General features: G+C 35.3%; 1 protein-coding gene across 1 annotated transcript in view; it reads left to right on the top strand.

The window, feature by feature from the left end:
• Positions 1-23502, top strand: part of NCAM2 (neural cell adhesion molecule 2) — a 348076-nt gene that overhangs the window by 184565 nt on the left and 140009 nt on the right. The window contains exons 2-4 of the mRNA XM_075433489.1: positions 15030-15104; positions 15912-16118; positions 18419-18562. Of these exons, the coding sequence (XP_075289604.1) occupies positions 15030-15104; positions 15912-16118; positions 18419-18562 (426 nt within the window). The remainder of the gene's footprint in view (positions 1-15029; positions 15105-15911; positions 16119-18418; positions 18563-23502) is intronic.

The following is a 23502-nucleotide window of genomic DNA, read 5'->3' as shown; positions in this document are numbered from 1 at the left end:
ACTACCTCTATTTTTGGTGTTTTACAGATAGGAATGATAACTTTCTGTTACAGGAAGAGGAAAAAGAACATCAATATTAAATAAAACAAGTTCCTTTTTTTTTTTAGGAATAAAATGCATATATACAACAGTTTTGGCTTAGCATAAGCGTTTGTGCATATTAGGATGTGATAGACTTTTCATATTGTCTCAGAGATACTTAGATTTGATTAGCTTGTTAAATCAGCTTGTTTCTTGAGAGGTTTTCTCTGAGCGATCATCTGTTCAGATTATCAACTGGATTATCTATGCGTGTTTCTTCCTTTGATGGGAAAAATTATTATAATTCATCTTCCTGTCTCCTAACTTTTATGATATTTCTCTTAGAATCACAAGATTATAGAAATGTTGGTTGGGAGGCATCTCTGGAGGTCATCTCTTCCAATCTCCTCTTTACAGCAAGACTGTCATGAGCATTCAATCGGATCATGGCTTTGTCTAGTTAACTTTCCAAGGATATAAACACTGCAGCTTCTCTGGACAACCTTTTCCGATGTTACACTCTGAAATATTTTTTCATTAGGTCCGCAGTTTGTGGTCTTGCCAATTGTTATGTTTTCCAGCAACATACATACTGAGAAGAGCTTGGCTCTGACATCTTTGTAACTATTTTTCAATAAATTGTAGGCAGTTCGATTCTTAGCCTTCTATTTGCCAGAGCAAACAAGCCAATTTCCTTCAACATTTCCTTATAAAACATTTGCTCTAAGCCCCTGATCATATCCCTTTGCTGGACTCTTCCACATTCTGCGTCTTCCTCTTGAACTAGGGGCCCAAAACTGGACACAGTACTCCAGGTGTGACCTTGTCAACATTGAGGTAGAGGGCTGAAGAAGAATTAGTTCAAAGTAGCTGTGCAGATGTCATTCAGAAATAATTATTTTTCTTTTTCACATAATTTAAAATACATCAGAAAATTTTTTTTTTAATGTTATTTAATTTTTTTCTAAGATACTTCCTTTATATGGCATAAATTTACAATTTAATTGAATCTTACTCCAGCTCACGAACAAATACTTTCATGAAGTCCTAAGTGAATTGACATAATGATGGAAAGGTTTTAAATCTTTAAAATTTCAGCTCTATTCATTTTAGTTTCTAATGTAAGATTCTACACTAACTCAGACTTGAAAGAGAAATGTTCTTATTTGACCAAGGTAACTAATCTAAGTTTGGAAGTAAGCCTTGCTGTGAGCTGGTGGTTGGATAAGATAATCTGTAGAGGTCACCTCCCACTTAAATAATTATTTGATTTTATCTCAGTTTGTCAGAGATATAAAGAAAAAAATCATATTCCACAGCTCAATTAAACCATCCCAGATTTAGCCTGGGAATTTTTGTAGATGACCAGCTTTATGCTGAACAGAAGTAGTTACCTGTAAGGTAATTGAATTATTTCTATGCATAGATTATCCTTTCTTTCATATAACTGAATATACCTGTCCTTTTAATATATTCATCTATATATTGAGGCAGTAAGAGAAGTTCTTAGAGAAGTTAAATGTACTTAGTACAATTATAAGCTGTTTGTTAAAAGTGGATTGGGAGCATTCTGCATTATGGAGGTTCTGTGCGTAAAAATGTGTCATCTTTGCAAATGATGTTAACAGCCATAGAGATAAAATGGTTCTTCACACATGAGGTGTGATATCTCCAACAGTCAGAATTCTGTAACAGTGATTTCTAAGCCTTTTCTGGATAGACATTAGTTAGATCCAATTTCATGTTTCTTCAGGATTTAACTATTCAGGGTAAGACTTTGTGATAAAGGAATATTTTTCTAAAATATTTTAATTTTTATTGAACGTTGAATTTCTTCAGTTGATCACTAAGCAGAAGAATCATTTAATACTGTTATCTGGCATCTTTTAGCGTTGTTCAGGTAATTTATGATTTTTTTTTTTAATTTCAATGGGTTTTTAATGGTGAGCAGAATCGTATCAGACTCATCACTGAATTATTTATAGTTTACAAATAGGATAACAGTATATTATAGATAAAAATGCAACAACAATTCTGGGTTTGTGTGCTATTGAAATATGGTAATGTTTTAAAAAGGTTTCAATGAAAGATATAACATATGTATATAAAAAATTATATATCAAAATGTTTCTGTATAAGACTAAGTACTCTGCAGGTTGAGTACTATAAAATTTTTTAGTTACTTTTTTTGTAAATTCCAGAAGCAGAAGATAAAGGAATATGTAGAGAAAACATGTATCAAAATGAGTAATTCTCCATCCTTTGCTTCCAATACCGTTCCTTCTAAGCAGAATTTCCTTAGAGTAAGGAAGCTAAGTGGCTAATGCAGATATTATTTCTGTTCTTAAGATCAGTCCCAGTTTGTAGTATTGTCGTGTCTTGAATACATTAGTAGTAATGGAAAACTCGAGTACTGGATTGTGGACTCTTGCGTTTCAAAATGTGGGTGCAAGATTTTCAAGGACTTGATGGAAGAAAGAGAAAATGGAAAACATTGTTCAAAGTAAACTGTACTGAGTGAAATGATGACACTATAAATTCAAATTCTAGCCAATCTGGAGTGTTGCAGGAAACACCTACCTATTACAAGGGGCATGCAGGCAAAGAGAAGTGCCAAGAGAAAGGCTGCAGGTTCTTAAATCTGAATTTAGACACTGCCTAGATCTATATCCCTGGCAGCAGGAAGTCCCTGGAGCCATTTCTCCTTGCCCTGATGACATCTGTCCTCAACAGGACAGCAGATTTCAGAAACAGACTGTGAATGGGTCAATTCATATCTCGTTGAGCTAATAATTAATTTTCTTAATATGTCAAAGAGACATCCTTCGGTCACATTTCCACAATCTCTTTGTCAACTCTTACAATTAAAAATGAGGGGTTTTGTGTAGTTGAAGTTGATATTCTGATTTCATTATGCAGTAACAAGAAATGGGAATTAATTTCTTATGCATGTATTAAAGGAGACACCTAACAGAGACTGTAACTGAATTTTGAGGTATGAACTGTTTTACTAGATCAGTCCTTTCTCTGAAACAGGTAATGTTTTAATGTGTCGTCTTTCACAAGAAAAAAAGACAGATCTCAGAGAAAAGCCAATGCAGATGATTCTTTAGAGTTTCTTGGAATCAGGGTTAAAATACTCTCTGTTCAGCTAGAGAAACTTTGATTAGTCAGTGTGTTTTTTTTCAAGATGTAGTTAACTAAATACTGCTTTTTCTGTTGCTGATTTTAGTTTACATGTCGTTCTGTTTTAACTTACTTGCTGCCTACAGGTACATTTTATAGAGACTGCTATATTCTTAGTAACAGTTGTCAAAAGACAAGTTGTACACCATTGCAATGTTTGCTATACCTGGCCAGCTGCTTGTTGGTTAATCTCACCTAATAACTTTTGATCTCAAAGGCTAATTTCAGTGGTTTTCTGGTGAGAATTGCAAAGATCTCTCATTTTTAAATCAGTCAAGATACATTGATTCCATAATCACGCGATCTGATATTTTGCCTTATCTTTATTAAAATACTGTCTCTTAGCAACTATATTTTTTTGAGAAATCTCTTTATACATACTTCACATTAGAAATAAACATTATATGAGTCCTCTGTAGCATGTGCTTGAAGCAGACATTTTTGTGAGGATGGGTTGTGTTTTTTTTAAGAATTGACAAACTCTTGGCTCCTACTACGAGACATGGAGGAATCCATTCTTCACAATGTTTTCTACTACTCATTAGAATCATAGGAACATCGATTGATTAACTGGTATGTTGAAATGTCTAGGCCTCAGGACAGAATTTTGAAATGATCTTGCAGGGTCTGTCAGACTCAGAAGAACCATTCTGATGCTGTACCTGTTGATACAGAAAGGTGATTCCAGGTTTGTTTTTTTTTGTTTCCTTTTTTTGTTAGATTAGTGATGTTGAATTGGCTGTATGATCATTTGAAGGGTTAATGTGTTTGGCATTCAACAAAAATATTACGTACAACTTTTGGCGTGAAGTTTGAGAAGAATGTTATTTGGATTTAGATTATAAAAGCCAAGTACTTAGAAAGAATTCTGGCTTAATCCACTACCCCTCTGCAATTTGAAGGACAACTTGGCTATTAGTTGATTTTGAAGAATTTTGGCAGTGATTCAGCTTGACTTTTTTTTCTAACTCCTGGTCCCAGGATCATGCTTTCTACTGCTGTTTTGAAGGCAGTATGAATGTACTCTTCAATTAGGATGTCCATGTTCAGTTACCGATTTGGCATGTTATCAAACTGATGCTGACTACCAAGCAACAATGGAGAAATGTAGTGTTCAAGACTTTCTAACTCAGCAAATCAAAATTAAATGTAATGAGGAAATATGAGGCACTCTTATAGCATGAGTGTTTCTTTTCAGAATCATTTCTAAGGTTTGTGACTTTAAGATAAAGTTTACAGTTTTGGATAAATGTCACCCTTATGGGTTTTTTTCCACTATATTTTGTCTGATTTGCTATTGTATAATAAAACACTGCCCAGTGGAGCAGGGGGAAAGCAAGGTAAATTTTTATGTTAGAAAGATCACAAAGATTATCACAGAGCAGCTGGGGCAGGAAGGAACTTCTGGAGAACACCTGGTCCAACGTTCTGCTCAGAGCAGAGTCAGCCAGAACAGGTTGCTCAGGGCTGCGTCCAGTCAGGTTTTTAGCATCTCCAAGGACGGAGAATCAGCAACCTCTCTCGGCAACCCCTTCCAGTGTTTGACCACCCTCATAGTGAAAGAAGTATTTTCTTATGTTTAAACAGAATTTCCAGTGTTTGAATTTCTGCACATTGACACCTGTCCTGCCACTGGGTGCCACTGAGAGGAGCCTGACTCCCTCTTCTCTACTTCCCCCATCAGGTAGTTATACACATGGATGAGATCCCCCCTGCCCCTAAGCCTGCTCTCATCCAGGCTCAACAGTCCTGGCCCTCTCAGCCTCTCCCCATAGGTGAGGGAGGTCTTCACCTTGCAGCATATCTGTGATGTAGATACTATATCCATATGATATGGTTTATGGACTGCTTCTTCTGAAGGCGTGTATCGATGTTGTATAACAGTAGGTGAGAGGAGGTTGTATCTTAAAATATATTTTAAATTTATTAAGATTCAAAATATTCCTATTCAGCTAAATACTACCAGCTGTACAATCAAAGATTTCTGTTTATTAAGGACAACGCATCTTTCTTAAGGTTTTGTGGTCAACTTGTATCACTCTGACTAAAAGTTTAAATCCCTTTTAAATTCGGTTTAAAAAAAAATACATAGAATCATTTAGGTTGAAAAAGACCTTTAAGATCATCGAGTCCATCTGTAAACCTAACACTACCAAGTCCATCACTAAACTATGCCCCTAAGTGCCACAGCTACACATCGTTTAAATACCTCCAGGGATGGTGACTCAACCACTTCGCTCGGCAGTCTTTTCCAATGCTTGATAACCCTTTCAGTGAAGAATTTTTTCTTAATATGCAATCTAAACCTCCCCTAATATCTAGTCCAAACCCCCAAGCTGAGGTGATTTCCTATCAGTTTTTACTTGGAAAAGAAGTTTAATATTAAAACAAACAAACAAACGAACAAAAAAATAAAACAACCAAAAAACCTCCCGAAAAATGCCTGCCAAGTGTGTGCGCAGCCTCCCACTTCTTCTACACCCGTCATTCTAGATTGCTTTTACTGAAAAAGAGTTACTTTGAAGATTAAGGTCCTAATTTTTCAGGTTTATCTTTATTGAGGTATTTCTGCTTTTTAGAAGATTCTACCTTGGCTATAGGATAAATTATGAAATTAAGAATTCACTGACTATGTAAATTTCAGTTTGGGAAGCATGTTTCTTAAAATTCGTAGGGTCTTGAAATACTTTTTCTTTCTGTTTATTACTGCCAAAAAGAAACATTTTCAGATTGAATAAATTTTGTTAAGATGATGTTAGGCTTTGATAAATATAATCATGCTATTCTGTATTATTTTTCCCACATATGTATCTATTTATTTATGAGATCAATATATGATAAAGATTCCCCAGCTGTTTCTCTATGGTTAAAATAGCTGAATGTTCTGTTAAGCAGTGAATTTTAGACTTCACTGTTCTTTCCATTCATAATAAGAAGCTCTACTGAATTTAGGTAGAACAACTTGAATAGAATTAAGTGTCTGCAACATGTCCTGCCTGACAGAACCCATTGTATAGCTGAAGTCCTCCAAATTTCATGCTTTTCACTTCAAGAAAATCTTTCTTGCCGAAAAAGGACTTTGAGTAAAGTTAGGTATCTTGATTTTTTTTTTTTTAATTTAGATATCTTTTAAGCTTGATTTTCTGTGATAAGCTTCTAAGCCATGATTAGAAAGTGTACATATAGATTAAATCTTGATTAAATATTCTTTAAAATATCTGAATAAATTTGGGCTTGTAAATCTATACTTAAATATTTACACCATTATCCCATCTCTTAATTTTTGAGAGAACTGAGATCCCAATGTTAGCCTACCTGGAAATCTCATTAAAACTTAAAATGTTTATGTTTATACATTTATTTCCAAACTATGTCTTGCTTGAGTTTGAGGAGGCAGTACTGAGTACCTTGTTTCAGATGTCGTGTTATGAATAAAGTTGTAACAAGCAGACTTTGTTTAAGCAATGTCCTGTTTTACAGTTGTATACTGTCTCTGCTCAGATATTAATAGCTTATCTGTTTTACTGTTTCTGCTGCAGGTATCATAGAAAAGAATATTTAACAGAGGATTTTCTGACTATGCTTTAGTATTTGTGCCATTGTTACACAAAACGGGATCGTGTTGGTTCTCTTGCATCATGCATTTCACCTCTGTAACATCTGTTATGCCCCAGAAGGCAGTTTGAACTTCGTGTGACTGCTAGCTCTGCTCATCAGGGAAAATGGCACTTCAACAGATGTGAGAAATGAATTCATGATGACAGAAAGACTGTTTTGTGTACCTAAAAATAAACCACTCTCTATTCTGTAAAACAGAAATTCAACAAGGAATGCATAATAATTCAAATAAAACCTTAGAACTTTATAACAGGACTGTGCTTCCTACTGACAAATCCAAATTAATGCTAATATGATGAAATGGAAAGTTCAGTTATACTGAACTACTTAATTAATCATGAAACTTGATGTCAAGCAATTAAAAATGTAACTAACATCTCACAGTGCTGTCATACCCTGGAGAAGTGTTGCTGTATGATTAAGTAGTAGCCTGCCCACTACAAAGTTGAAAAATAACCAGCCTCCATGGAGTTTAAATTTTTATTTATTGGCTTTGCAGATGTAGTTTGTCTTTTAGATATTTCTACAAAACAAAGTGCAGAAAAACATTCAAGGCCATTGAATGGAACACAGGCTATCATTGGACCAGTTGTTATAACTTTATTCCTAAGAAAAAAGAAAAAAAAAAAGAATATCATGTTATAGTGCTTATAGGATATTAGAATACTGTCTGAATAGAAAACTTTATGTGGTTCATTAAACTGTTAAAGCAACTTGAGGAAAAAAAATCTAAAACTACATTTGAAGGGTAAAATATTGAGTAGGGTACATTTGAAGAGGGATTACAGATGTATTAAGTGTTTTTAAACACTACAAGTCTCACAGACTTTACAAGCTCAACAAGAATATCATCTCCTTTTCGGTGGGTGTGCAGATGACAGGATTTCTTCCCCACAGCTAATTCATTTAAATATAAAAGAAATGTGACAGTATGTAGTAAAATCCTATTTTTTCTAGCGTTTTCTGTGGGTTTGCTGTTTAATGATGATAACTTTATTAATGATGTCATTAGCTTTAATGGTCATCTTTTGTGTAACATTTGACTGCATGCCCTTCCTTCTTCAAAGGTCTATATGAAAAAAAAAGACTGTAAGTGATTTAAGATATCTCTCAGCATTATTTCCATTTGGTGATTCTGTCTCTCGAGTGCAAATAGCTTAACAGACTTTAATTCAGCTCTGTTTGCACTGTTGTTTTGATGAAATTCTTTAGGACAGAGGAGTATGGTTCCTGATTGTTTGATTACTCACGGAAACAGCTCAAATCAGACTTTCTCATGCAGAACTGTAGCTTAATGGATTGTATAATGTTTTTGTATTTCTGACTTAGTTGAATTAATGCTTGAAAGAAGTTAACTGATGAGATTTTTAAAAAGAACCTAAAAAAAAATTGCCCTAAAATAAAATGCCCTTAAATTGTCAGATACTTAATGAGTTCAGTGTACATTTAATAATTCCTATTTCCTCATTTCAGCTAAGGAGTCCAAATGGATATAAAGTATAGTATTTAAAAATGGAAAAGGCGCCATTTTTGGTGTTTCAAAGTATATTAAAACTAGAAAATACTAGGAATTTAAGAGACAACCTGTTTCTGCAAGGATTGTGTTAGTGTAATTTTCATTCAAAGCCCATTCACTTTTATCTGGGTATCAGTGGATTTAAACAGGATGTTCTCAGAAGCCTGCATAATAAAGGGAAAAAAGATTAACTGGGTGAATGGTTGTTCTGGGATTGAATGTGATATAAATTAGAGACTTACTAATTTCTTCATGCTCAAGAATAATGAAGCCAGGTTTTCTAAGCATATCAAATATTAAATACTAGTGTAATAATTTACTGAAGGCAAATCCACATCACCCAAGTAAGTTTGCTTACTACATGACACCAAAGCATACTAATAGCCCAGGGTGTAACTATGGTCAGAGAACTTATGCTAAAAATAATTAGGACCTTCACAAAGAATACAGTCCTCACAGCTGTATCTTGCAGTCTACTTATTTTTCTTAGAAGCCCCTGCCAATACCATCCAAATTAGCTTCTGTAGCTATCATTCCTCTGCTTAGTTCCATGTTGAACCCAAGGTATCCCTTATTTTGTCTTCATAGCTGTCTCCTTTCCTTTTTACTGCCTTCACATAACCGTCTCCCTTTCAGTTGGTTTGCAGCCCAACAGATTTAGAAAGAGTCTTTCATAGTAGAGTGCTGTCTTATTGCTCAAAAGTAAATTCCAAAATGCATTCAGATCTATTGATGTAGCATAAAACTGTTCAAATACGTTGTACCAAATGTACATTGTGGAAATTGAGGCGGAACATGATATGTTTGGGGTTTTGGTATCTGCCTCATGTTATACTTTTCCATACAAACAAAAGGAAACTTTTAAGGTCTTTGGAGTGTTTGAGTGGGTTTTTTAAGAAATGGAATTCTCAAGAAGTTGCTGGATGGAGTTACTAGTTGGAGCAGAGCTTTACCCAATATTTTGCAATTTTATTCAAATATTGTCATCTTTTTCCATTTTAGTATCTTATATATATGTGGTATACACATACATATATTTATATAGTATACACATTTTATGCATTTTAGTATATTGCTCAGTGACAATAGAAGTACATATGCGAGAGATTTACTGTTAACACTTTAACTCTCACTGGTGACACCTCACTTCTACACTCATGAGATAATCATCTGTGCAGACAGAGCTATTGCAGGTTTATGATGCTAGTTCTGAAATGTGAAAGATACTACTGCAAATGGGACTGAAATCAATTAGTCTACTAATTGTCAGGTCTTGTGAATAGTTATATGTCTCCATATTCAACAAAACAAATGGACATTTTATTACTAGTCTTACTTATCTTCCTAAGTGATTTTTAAACCCATTAAGGAACAGTTCAACAGAATCTTCTTAGTATAGTATAGCTGATAATAATTCTTGTATAATGAGTATGATCAAAAAGGAAGGGAAAGCTTATATCACCTAGTGCTAATCGTGCTTTTTTTCTGCTATGAAATTGCACATGTACTGAAGACTGAGTGAAACCCTGACTGACTTTGCTTTTTCCCAGTATACTGTGGCTATACTACCATAGCGTTACACTCCACAGTGTTCTGTCTGAAGAGATCTTCTAGATCTTGCCCCCCCCCCTTTTTTTTTTTTAATTTATTTATAGCTAGTTAGATAACATCGTTGGAAACATGGGAAGAGGCAGTATTTTGTCAGATCTGTCAAGAAGCTACTATTCATTGCTGGGCTTGGTTTAACATAGCTAGACACAGCTTTTACTGACTTCAATTTTTGGAACATCTTCACTGACCTGATAAAGTAAGCATTCACCTGTGTTTTCAAAGACCTTCAGACCGGTCTGGTACAAACAACTCCCTTTTGTATTAATCCATTAGCTGTTAGTGTATACCAATAACTTCAGTTATGTGTACATTGCATGCCATCTTCATCAGAGCTTATAATATTGTAATGCATCTGTGTTCTTCCTGAAATATATTTGGAAGTAATGTAAAACTTTCTAGATGTGTTGTCTCTTTGCACTATTTTACTTTCAGTAAGTGATGAGTGAACCTTCTCCTAGCTTAGTACTGGACTGTTTACCCAACTGCCTAATAAGCACAGATTGCTAGATTAATCACTTGGGCAATATTTTTCACTCTAGTTTGTAGAAAGCAATATTTTTCTATTTACATGAAGCAGAACTAGGAAAACAATGAGGCTGGAAAAATTGAACAGATGGTCTTATATTTTTCTATTTTGTAAATACTAAAGTACCATATGTGGAAAATATGATTTCCATTTTGTTTCAGAGATGTTGCTAGCATGTCCCCACAGACCATATAATTGTACTTATGCTAAGAATTTTAAATAGAGTTTGGCCCTTTGCCAAAACAGTCTCAAATATCTATTTCATTGATGAAAGAAAAGTATTCTCTAACTTTGATTTTCACCTCTTATCATGCAGTTCCTTACAGTCTACCTAACATTTATTACTTGATCTATTGCATTTACATAGTTCAACATAGTTATTACAGTGTCCTGGGTTTGGCCAGGACAGGGTTAATTTTCACCAGAATCCAGGAAGGGGCACAGCTGGGTGGGCTGACCCAACCCCAACCTGGCCGAACAGAGCCGGGTGTTCCATACCATGTGCTGTCATGCTGGGTTACGGTGGGGGGTGGGGGCGGCGCGGCGGGAACTCACTCGCGGCTCAGGAGTGCGGGCGCTGGTCCTGTCCGGGAGAACAGTTCTGTGGGTCATGCGGTTTGTGTTGTGTTTTCTCCTTATCTGTATCGTTGTTGTTCCTGTTCCCTTTGTTTGCTGTTCTGTTAAACTGCCCTTATCCCGACCCACCAGTTTCTGCCTGTTTTTTTTCCATTCTCCTCCGCAGCCCGGTGGGGGGAGGGGCGGCCGAGTGGCGCTTTTGTTACCGGCTGCAGCCAAAACTAGAACATACAGTTACTGGAACTGAGCAATGGAATTGTCCGTGGAGCAATACTGCTGAAATACTAATGTATATGTTTCTGAAGCAACTCTACAAGGCTACAAACTCTATGAAAAAATATAGTACCAGACAAGTGGTGGCATAGGACCTAAAAAGTGAGTCTGTGTTTTGAAATAAATGTCCAGACTTTAATCTCTTTAAATTCCCCAACTTATGAATTTATTAGTACCTTGGTTTCCAAGCAGCAGTAGTATGTCCTGAGGTTAAAGTGAAGCTTACCCTGACAGGTAAATAAAGAAGTAAGGCTTTGAGTAACCTTCTGGATGATTTATTGCTGCTTGACATTTATTACAACAAAAATAAAACTTTGTCTGAAACTCATTTCCTTTCTTACACTGAAGCTTGTCCTTTGTTTCTGGTACTATTGATGTAAAGACCATAGATGAGAGTGAGCACTTTAGTCTCTTTCTCTGTCAGTGCTATATGTGTGTCCTAAATGAGCCTTCACTGTGTTTCTTGCTGTTGCAATGAGAATGGTAGTAGTACCTGCTTTGGTACTAGATTCAACATTTTTGCAGTCCACTTTAGTTTGCTCCTGACCTCTAGGCAGTTATGCCCTCTTTCTGGTGGTCTTTATATACTGTCAAGTTTTGATGTTAGCAAACAGAGTACACACAGATATTAACTTCTTCCTGAAGTAGGATGTGTTCATGGGGGCTTTTTGTAATTTTTCCTCTTAGCTATTTTCTTATGGGGCCAAGGTATAAAATATTAATCATAATTAAAAAAAGAAAAAGTAAGTTCAGTCGTGATGATGATCTCAGGAAAAATGTCCACAATTCAGGACATCTCATGAAAAATGTTATTTACAGTACAGATATTTGTTTTATTTTTTTTTTTTTCAGAAGATACCCAATTCTGTTAAATTTAGTCTGGCAGATTGATCCTCAAGTAATTGTCAGTTTTCTTTGCCTTTTTTTGGTTCTCCTTTTGATATGACTATTGAACAAAAAAATCAAATCTGGTCTAATTTTTGCTTATCTGGGCTCGTTACATGAAAGTACATCAGTGAATCTGTTTCACGATACCTTTCTCTTAATTGCAGTAGTTGTCACATTAACATCTATGGAATACTACTCAGATAATGATTTTTTCTGTGCTCATCTTTAATTTTTACTGTGAACAGAACCGAATAATTGTGGGTTTTAGCAGGCTTTAAAGTTCTAATATATTACTGGGTAGAATTTGTCATACTGAAAAGTTAGTTTGGAGTGTAATACTCCCCACCTCTTGGGATTCCTGGAAAGTCCTGTTGGACTTTCATATCAGTTATACAGAAGGGATCTAGTGAGCTTGGGACATTCACTATACACTGTAGTTTGTGTTGCAGTTTCAAAAAGGTGAAATATTTCCACATACACAGAATAGACTAATTATTATATTTCAAAACTGAAAACCCCAGATTCTTGAAATAATATTTTTTTAAAACTTCAGACATACTCCAGTTTTCTACTATGTATAATACTGAATGAAAATTTAGATTATTTTCTTTTCTAAGAAATGTCCTTTTTTTGTCTGTTTGACTTTTTCTATCTGAATTAGAGCTTGAAATTAACATGGCTGACTTTATCCTTGTTTTGGTTCATTTTGTAAGATAATGGATGCTAAAGAGCTACAGCTGCTTAGGATGATGATGATGCTGGAATTGTGATTATTGAAGAGTATATAGTTACTTTGCATTAATAAGCCCTTCACCAGTAATAGTGGCTGTGTTGGGTAGGTTATTCGTAGGGTCATGGGACCATAAGATAGTTCAAAGTGGAAGGGACTTAAGAAGGTCTCTAGTCCAACCTCCTGCTCAAAGCAGGGTCAGTTACAAAGATACACTTTATCTGGTGAGCTCTTGAAGACTGAAAGAACTGAGATTGCATAATCTTTCTGGGCAATCTGCTCCACTGTCTGACTGTCTGCATCATGAAAAAGTTTTTCCTTATGCTTAGCCTGAACCTCCCTTGTTTCAACTTGTCTTTTTTTTATCTGCCATGCACCACTGTAAAGAGCCTGTCTCCATCTTCTTGGGTCAGTGGCTGTTAGGTTCCCCTGCAGCTCTTTCTTCTGCAGATTGAACAAGCCTAGCTCCCCCCGGCCTCTCCTCACCAGTTGTATGACTCCCAAGAGGTTATTCACTCCCAGGTGCAGAACTTAGCATTTACCCTTATTTAATATTGTAGCGTTCCTGCTGATTCATTCTTCCAGTTTCTCTAGGTCAGTAACTTTCTTCACGTCATTGGTAAAGGTGTTAAATAAGACAGATCCCAGAACAGAACGCTACAGTACCCCACTTTTTACTGGCCTCCAGGTAGAGTATGACCTGTTAGTCACTGCCCTCTAAGCCTAACCATCCAACTGTTTTTTACCAGCCTAGTTGTCCACTCATCCAGATTATAATGCCCTAACTTAATGTGATGGGTTGGGCCAAGCACCCACACAGCCACTTGCTCACTCCCCCCACCCCCAGCAAGAGAGGAATGTGAATAGGGAGACTGGGAGTGAGAAAACTCATGGGTCAAGGTAAAGACAGGAAAATCACTGACAAATTACTGTTATGGGCAAAACAGACTCTAGTTGGGGAGTTTAACTTTATTTGTCAACCATTAACATAAACATTTAATTACTGATTTGACTACTGGGAAACAAAGAAGACAAATATTTAAACACTCAGGATAAAATCCTTGCTTCCTCTTTCCCAGGCTCCAGATACCTCTCCTTCCCTATTCCTTGTCTTCACTCCCCTTGTTATCACTGCCAATGCAGGTTACACTCAGTCCCTTCAGTGGTGTGATGGGTGATGCAGGAGATTAGGGTGAGGACATAGTGGTTTCTTTCTGTCACTCTTTCTTTCTCATTCTTTCCTTCCACTGGTCCTTCTGCCTAACTCATTTCCTCTGTTCTGCTGTGGATTATCCACAGGCCACAATCCTTTTGGGGGTGTACCTGTTCTAGCATGGGTTTATGCATGAGCCACAGTCCCTTGAGGGGTGTTACCAGCTGTGCCATGCAGCACCTCCTGTTGCTGTGGCCTTCGTGTTCCTCTGTCTTTGTGTTCTGAGAGGTGCCAGAAACTCCTCCAACTGTCTCAGCTGTGTCCTTCAGTGAGTCCGTTGTGGAGCCAGCTGGAACTGGCTGTGTCTGTTACAGCGCAACCGCTGACCTCCTTCCCATAGAAGTCACCCCTACAACCATCCCCCACTACCACAACCTTGCTATTTATACACAATACACTTAAATACAAGAATATTGTGGGAGGCAGAGTTAAAAGCCTTGGTAAAGTCAAGGTTATTGCCACCCACTGTTCTTCCATCATCCACAAAACTAACTATTTTATCCTGCAATGCAGTGGGGTTGGTCAGGCATGATTTACACTTGGTCAGTCTATGCTGAGTGTTCCCAGTCACCTTATTCTCACTGAGTTTTTGGTTTTCAGTTTATGTGTATTTCTATCCCTTTTTCTTTAATTTTGTCCTCAGTTTTAGTACATGAGGCTGTTATCCTACATGTAACATCTTTTCTTTATTTTGATTGTTTTCTCCACCTCTATGTATGCTCCAGTTCATAAGAGACACTGCGTAGCTGAAACTTTTCAGATTTGTTGAACAGGTTCTATAGTAGAGAATAAGAACATACAATACCTGAATATACAAAATTTAAACTGACAAATGCCAAAATGTATTCACAACCTACTTTATATTTTTCAGCTCTACTTCAAGTTACGATTTCACTTAGCAAAGTTGAGCTTAGTGTGGGTGAATCCAAGTTCTTCACATGCACAGGTATGTATTCATTTTACTTCAAGGTATGTATTTTTTTTTAGATTTTGAACCTTTTACATAATTTGAAAATTAATTAATTGATTCACAGTATTAAGTTAATTTAGCATATTTTTGTATATTCACATTGACTTGTGGGAATTGTGAAAAATAGTAGACCTTCTCTGTGTTCACATTTCCAGTCTAGAAACTATTAATTTCAGATTTTGATTCACTCAGTTTGAATCATCTGTATTAGTAGGGGTAATTTATATCTGTTAAGATGCTCCTTTGTTTAAATAATTTTCACTTGTCTGAAGTAAGGAGTTAAATAAGCTACTTGGCTAAGCTGTAGTATCCTCTCCAATCTAATGAGACACCCATAGAGTCTGTTCTGGTGAGGCAGATATCAGTCAGGAGGAGAAGAGTTTGCATTTGCAGCTGCCTATTGTGGATCCTTGATGTTGCTGAGTTGCCATCTTCTGTTGACAGTGACAGATGGCCTGGCTACACTGACTACGCAACTGACAGATGACTTGATCTGTTGATCCAGTGACTGTGGAACAGCCTGTTTCTTTCCTTTAAGACTTTATGCCTTTCTGTGTTTATTTTTTTCCCTCTTGAATCCTTGAGGTACTAGTTATCCTGTCTTAACAATCATACATCTGTCTACAGTTTTGCCTTGCTTGTCCTTCTACAGACTGTCTTACAACTCTCATAATTTAATAATTCTCTGACATTGGATCAACATTGTGCATTGGATAGGTATATGTGTTGCATAATTTCTACCTGAACTTCTAATGTTGGATTGCTTTTTGTTTTTGTTTGTAGCCATTGGTGAGCCTGACAACATAGATTGGTACAATCCACAAGGAGAGAAGATTGTTTCTAGTCAAAGAGTGGTTGTTCAGAGAGAAGGTGTTCGATCACGTCTAACCATTTATAATGCAGATGTAGAAGATGCTGGTATATATCGATGTCAAGCAACAGATGCTAAAGGACAAACTCAAGAAGCTACTGTAGTTTTGGAAATTTATCGTAAGTAAATATTATCAAATAACAAATGAAAGACTATGTTTTAAAAGCCACTACTATTGAGAAAGTAAAGCCTATCGAAATATCTTTCCAGGCTCTGAACCTTATCTTCCAAATAATTGCATCTCCTGCAGTTTAGATAATAGATATTATGACAAAGACTTAAATGAGATGGATGGCCACTTTGTAATACTGTAGATCACTTTTCCTTTGTTTCTTAGAACACCATCTTACGAGGGTGTGTTGTATGCCCCTCATCGAAAAGAGGAAATATGAGAAAAAGTTATGGCAACCTAATTCTTATTACAAACATATCTACAACCTGTTACAATTAGATGCATAAATAAAAGTGTAGCAAATGCAATATATGTCATTAAAAAAATGGAACTGAGATTGCATTAGTTATTTTTATGCCGGTCTTTTCCTATTCTTTGCCTTATAATGGAATTTTGCCATCAAGCATTGAAGCTTAATGCGATAAGCAACCAAAAGGCATTTCAATTTGGAACAACTAATTGAGGAGTATATTTGAAAAGTAAGTATGATTCTCTGAGAGTTTGTTGGGTTCTTTTCAATTTAGTTGAATAACTTAATGATTCTTTAGATCAATCAAAAATGTGTAAAAGCAATACATTAGACAAGTACACAGTGAAGATACAAGGCAAGGTCTTTGTGAAAGGGTAGGACATATGCCAGCAGCCTTTCAGCTGAGTTATCCTCTAATTTCATTGGAGAACAGATTTTTAATATTCATAAAAAATTGTTTGTGGATGGACTGAGTGCTAAGGAATTGCAATGACACAGAAAATACAGAGTATAATCATAAAGCACTGCTTTTGAAAGGTACAGATAACTCAGACAACAGAAAACATACAATTTTTTTAGAAAATCTGTTCATAAAACAACTATTAAAATGGTGATAGCAGTTACAAGTGATTACATGATGCCTTGAAAGCTGACAGTTCAAAGGATTTCAAGTTTTGTGGAATTCTTTTGTATGCTTAAAACTGCCAGTCATTCCATTAGTAGACTGCTGAGTGAGGTTGAAATCTTTTAAGGTGCTTGCATGTGGTAATTTTAATAATTCTGAGGTTAGATGAACCTGAAGACCTACACAAGAAATGTGAAGGTTTTGGGAACTGACATATAAAAGTTTCATTATTTGTATTTCTGATGTACTGTAAGGAAAAAGCGGGATACACTTTACTCCTAGGTTCTGGTTCAGTACTCACTGATGTCTGTGAGAGTTTTTATTCTGACTTACATATGGTCAAATACTTCAAACATTTCATACAAATACTTTGTAAAATGATACAAGAGATATCTATAATAAAAGTATGCTCCTTCTGCTGTGGGAACTGTGTGGATTATTTGAGCCAGCACTCATATTAATAGAAAAAGGTGGAGGTTTAGTTGGATCTCTGACTTTTGTTCTCCAAAGTGTCCTCTGAAATGCAGTTGCCAGTCTTTGGTCATAGAGAACATAGGTTGGTTTGTTTTTTCTTTGTGCAAGAAATTACTCCAGAATTTTTTGTCAGGAAATTGGTTTCTGTATTAGATCTTGCATGAGATAATAGATTAATGCCATCTTGGACCTCTAATGGTATATTGTAATAATACTGAATTTATTCAGCCCACTAATAAAATTAAATATCAATTTTGGTTGTTTGTGGTTGGAAAAATTAAAACCCTCATCAAGCCTAAAAAGATATTGTTGTTTCCTATAAAAAATTCTACAAATTCTTATGGCTTAATAAGTTTTTCCATATAGTTTCCCAGTGGCTTTTAAGATTTTATGTTTTACTCAGCTGTTGTTTTTCACAGTCAGTGAGGCTAAAGTTCCACCTTTGTAGTATGACTTTTTCACAAGATTTTGGTGGTTTTGATGGAAGTTTAGATGGAATAAAAACATTAGGTTTTAATTCAATAAGATTATGAGGAAGAAAACACAGAAGAGACTAAACAGACTATTAACCTGAATAAATAAACCTCTAAAGAACTAGAATTTCAAAACTGGGCTCTGGAACATTGAATATATTTCTAAAACATTCTCCATTTGTATAAATAAAATAAAGATTTTCATAATGCAAAATGATTGTAAAATTATTCCTGCTGATAGAGTGGAAGTCATGTGTCCAGGACTATTCGAGTCTTCTCTGGGAAAATTATATTATGGAAGTGATTCTGTATTATCATAATGAGAAAGCTTAATAGTCATCTTTATAAGCTTTGTTGTCACATATCATTTTAATGCTAAGTGAACTGAAAGACACTTACTATATTCTGTTTTTTTTCCTTTTCAGAAAAGCTCACTTTCCGAGACATAGTATCTCCACAAGAGTTCAGGCAGGGAGAAGATGCAGAAGTTGTTTGCCGTGTTACTAGTTCACCGGCTCCCATTGTCAGCTGGTTGTATCGGAATGAGGAAGTCACAACGATTGCTGACAGTTAGTATTTTGGTAACTCTTTAAGTTATACGTTTTAATTAGTATTAAGTTATTAATGTAAAAGAGGACTAATCACATTTTAGTGAAGGGTGGTTTTTGATTAGCCCGTCAGCTTAAATAGAATTTAACAAGGTTCTGTGGTCTATGGAGAATCCATATGCAGTGGTTTCCTTCACGTGTCAGTTTTTCCAGTTGGGAATTTTGTTAGATGTAACATGAGGGTCCAAATGCCCAAAAGATTGCTGGGAGCTTCTTTGCAGGAACTGTGCTTGGGCTGCCATCTATGTAGGAGTTGAAAACATTTTTAAAACATACACATGTAAACTCTGTGCACACAAAGCTATGACACTGCCCAAACACTGCTTTGACTTTGGTATACTTGCACAGCAGCTCAGGCAATTCCAGGTGGGTAGGCTTTTTGCACTATTGTGAGAGTTTGCTTGTAGGAGTGTAAGTTACCGTTTGAATTACAAGCAACTGGGGACATAGGTGATCTGATTAGGCTAGATTCCCTAAAAGCTAGACTGATGAAGTTAGGTGAAAATGAATCTCTCATTCTCCACATGCATTTCTAAGCCTGTAGAGATACAATTAATTAGGCATATATAATTTGTTTGACTTACCCCCTCAAAAATTATGAACTGTTTTTTTCAGTGCTGTTTCAATAGTCTTCTTTGCCTTTATGGACAACAGGACTTTCCATATTTTCTAGAAATGGAACTAACATCATTGATGAACACACTTATCTACCTTCTCATCAGTCTTTATTTCTGCATGTACTAAAAATCAAGGGATTATGCAGTGTATGTGCTTAAAATTCTTGTTTTTTAGAAATTAAGTATTTTTATTTCAAAAAGAAAAGTTATATTTTGTCTCTTACAAAATCACATAAACAAATTTGGAGCAGTTGCTGAGGAAAGAAAAAAGCTTGTTTTGTGTTTCAGGACTTAGACTCTGTTGCATTATGAAAGAAAGTTTTGATTAAACTTCTTTCTTATTTAGTATATCCTATCCCTTCTGTCATCTTGACACAGAGACTAAGAAGAAATAGCAAACTTCTACCATTAGAAAAAACAGGTTAAAATTTTGGTATTTATAATTAAACAGCAAATGTATTTAAGACATAAAAGATTTTGAAAAATAAGAACTCTGAAAATGAAACAAGATTTGGCAATTTAGCAAAAGGTTTTTTCCAAGGATGCTGCTCAGAGCTTGAAAAAGTAAAACTGCCTAAAAGATCTCTCAAAATTTTTTATTATTGCCATTTTATTTTGTGTTTTTCCAATCAATCTGGCTGCTACAGGATTAGCAAAGAGATAAAGCAACATTTCCTTTCTTGTTCAAAATCATACATTATGAAAATTCTAAGTTTTTAAATTTCAATGCCTAACTTGTCTTTTTAACCATTTTCTTTCACGGTGCTTACAGTGTGAAAAGATAGAGTGATAGAAACCAGTCTTAATTTAAAAAGCATAATACTTTCCGTATGATAATCTGATCTAGAGTAGTATCCAAATAAGATTCCAGTCATGCATGGGAGGAAGTGAAATTTTGAATCGTGTAAAAATAGGACATTGTGGACTTTGTGGGTTTGGGCTATGTCTATATGGGTTTATAATGCAGGTGGAATAAGAGTATACTCAAAATCTTAGGGTTAAGAAATTTTTTTCATTCCTTATTAAATAAAAAGACTCCATTTCATGCTACATTTCCAGCTTCAAAACCTCTAATGAAGGACCAGTATCTGTACCCTATTTGCATAATTTAAAATTAAATAACATCAAATTCATCTGTCATGTTTTAAATAGTGCCTATTAAAAAAAGAAGTAACTAATTATTTTTGTTGAGTATTAGTTCATAGTAAACTAAAACACTGAAGTAATTCATAGCCAGAATGAATTGTACATTGCAATCTATTCTAGGGGCATGAGAAAGCAGCTTCTATTTTAAGCATCCTAGCACTGGCATAATAAGAAGACATGAGATAACATCATTCCTTTGATTTCATGGCTTTTCTGTTATATTCTTGACCATTCCTCTGTTGTATATGTTACAACTAGTAGGATTTTTGGGGCATAGACTTTTGACCATTTCCATTTTGTAAATTCTTGACAGTTGCTAGTATCTATATTTTTATGTTCCATTTGAACAGAAGACAGGTTTCTTCTCCCAGAAGGCGGACTGTGCACAAAGTCAGAAGTGAAGATTTCAAGATTTTTCCTGTGTAGTAGGCCTATAGCTGAAATAGCTGTAGGTGAAATAGCTTCTCATCATTATGAATTAATTTCTGTATTTTCCCAAAACTTTATCTGCTCCATTGCTAGATCATCCTAGCATTTATATTGTCTTGAATTCTGCAAAGATGTAAGAAAGAAACTGTGGGAGTGGCTGTCCATCATTCTTTGGTAAAAAATAAACAAACAAGCATAACAAACCCAGGTGAACAGTGACCTCCAAAAGTTTTCCTAATCTTACGTTGTTTAACATTTAATCAGGCAATATATAAAGCATCATTTTATGGGAATGTTCTAAGTTTTCTCTATTGTTATCAAGAGCTGAATTAGCATGACTCATAATTCCATTGTATGGGACTCGAGGACGTTTTACTAGCTAAAAAGTGAAAGGGATGATTTAATTGATCATATCTCATCTGGAGTTGGAAGCGACTTGCTCTGTTTTTGCACAATTATGTGGCTTCAAAGGACATGAATTACAACTGATTCTACATTGCTTAAAGCAAATATGTAAAGTTTATGCACAGACATCTGTATTTTAGTTTATGGTTGTAGTTGACCTTAGAAGAAGGTTAGCTGCCCCTGTTAATACAAATATGATGTATAAATATGTATGTTTTATTCTTTCACTGCTCAAATAGTTAAGGTATGTCAGAATTCCATTATCAGATTAGCAGTTTTCCATAAACATAGGTGTGATATGTAACTTTAATGCATGTAGAAAATCATATATTGTATACAACCGGATAGAAAATATTGGGGACTGGTGCATCATTCACATTTCCTATATGCTTTGATATATTTTATTGTTTTATATTCTCAATTATGTGATTCTGTTAGTTTTTTTTTTCCACACATAGCTATTTTTAGTATGTAAGATGATTCTCAAGACTAAAATTTATATATGATAAAAAGTTCTGGAAAACTATTAGAATTTACTTTTTGAAAATCCATGTAGTTACAATTCTAGGGAACTACATGTTATCTTATGATTGGTGTGATCCATAAAAAAGCATTCTCTGTTATTATGAAAGACTAGATAAGACAGACTTCAAATGAGCCAGACTAACCCTCTAGATCATATTGAGTAAGCTGTGGCAAATCCAGTTCTGCTGCTTCCTCAGTGTAATGTAGTCTTTGAGACCTAGGTTTGCCACTGCAAATTAGTAGTTTTCCCAGTTCTAATTACAGTAGCAGAAAAAGTAATGCCATTGCTCCACAGAGCCAATGTAGACCATTTAAATACATTTGTGTAAAATGATCTGCCAAGATTAGTGTTAGCTTTAAGATGGTTAACATGCTGTGTTTACCTTTGCTCTAGAAGAAGAAATTACAGTGCCTCCTGTAGAGAATGACTGGTTTGGTTGTATGAGGGATGTAATTTAGTAGTAGTCTTGGACTTCAGTTTTTGCCGAAAATTTAGATTTTTTTCTTCAACAGGTCTTTAGTCATGTCCTAGTCTTAGAATAAACAGCTGTGCCTAATCATTTTGTTAGACATTGTGGGTCATAGCCTGGTACATACCCTAGAACACAGTAAAATTTGCAAACCATAAGCCAAAATTTCCTCAAGCTCTGATTATGAGACACTGAAAAGACATAGGCAATCCCTCTTGCCTTCCATACCACTTAACATCTGATTTGACTGAAGGGGAAGGTGGCATGATTCCTCTTCTAAATTAGGCACTTGAAGCTAAGTGAGCAAATAGAGTGATGAGCTGGAGGAGTGTAGTGCACAGTCACTGTCCACATCCACCAACTATAATCTGTTTAGTACAGGACACAATTTTTATTAGGATATCCATGGGACAGTGAACTTTATTTGTGTGTGCAACATCTCTATGTATCGTGTTGTATTACTAGTTTATTCTACTGCTCTGAACCTTCTGAATATTCTGTAGTACTTGTGAGTCCATCAAGATCTAACCTCTGCCTGTCAAGATTTCAGTGCATTTGTTGTACAGCTGGTCTATGCACAGTTGATTCCTACTGAATGAGAATAGTAGATTTGTATACTTAGTGGCATTTTTACAGCAACAGCTTTCACAAGCCTACCAAAAGATAAAACATGGAGAGCAACAATTTCTAAAGAAAGTCACACATTCAATTCACATTCCATTTTTTAAGTTTCCTTATACTACAATGTGTTTTAATTTTGTCTGTATGTAGACAGTATTAGTAGCAGAAAAAGACCCAAAATGTTTTTCTTCTAAGTAGCTTACTCATGAGAATATCTCCTGCTGTATCCATTATATTATTCTTCAGTGAAAGCTGAAAAGATATCTAGCCAACACCTAGAGGTTTTTTTCTGGTTACTAAATGAACCCTCATTTTTTCAGCATTTTAAAGAAATAAAGGTGACCTCCAGTCCTCTCATTCATCTCACACATTAAACATTTATGTTAAAATAAAAAAAGGTTACTAATACCTAAAGAAGTGCTAGATCTCACCTTTTCAAAACATTTTGAAGTACAGCTCTCTGAGAATTGTGTAGGAACAGGAAAGAAAAAGATGATATAATTTTTGTGTGGTAGTGTATGAAATGGCATTAATGTTCAAGCATGACTTTAATAAACTAGACATAATTAGCGTAAAGGTGTTGAGGACATTGATGTCCTGTAAACCTCTATCAGGTGAAGCATAATTAAATTTTCTTTTTTCAATTCTCCATTTTATGATAGAGTTCTTGGTAATGAAACAGAACTCA

Source organism: Opisthocomus hoazin, chromosome 1 (genome assembly GCF_030867145.1).
Source record: "Opisthocomus hoazin isolate bOpiHoa1 chromosome 1, bOpiHoa1.hap1, whole genome shotgun sequence".
NCBI classification, from domain to species: domain Eukaryota; kingdom Metazoa; phylum Chordata; class Aves; order Opisthocomiformes; family Opisthocomidae; genus Opisthocomus; species Opisthocomus hoazin.
The sequence above is the reverse complement of the archived record's forward strand: the minus strand, read 5'-3'. Positions and strand labels throughout refer to the sequence as shown.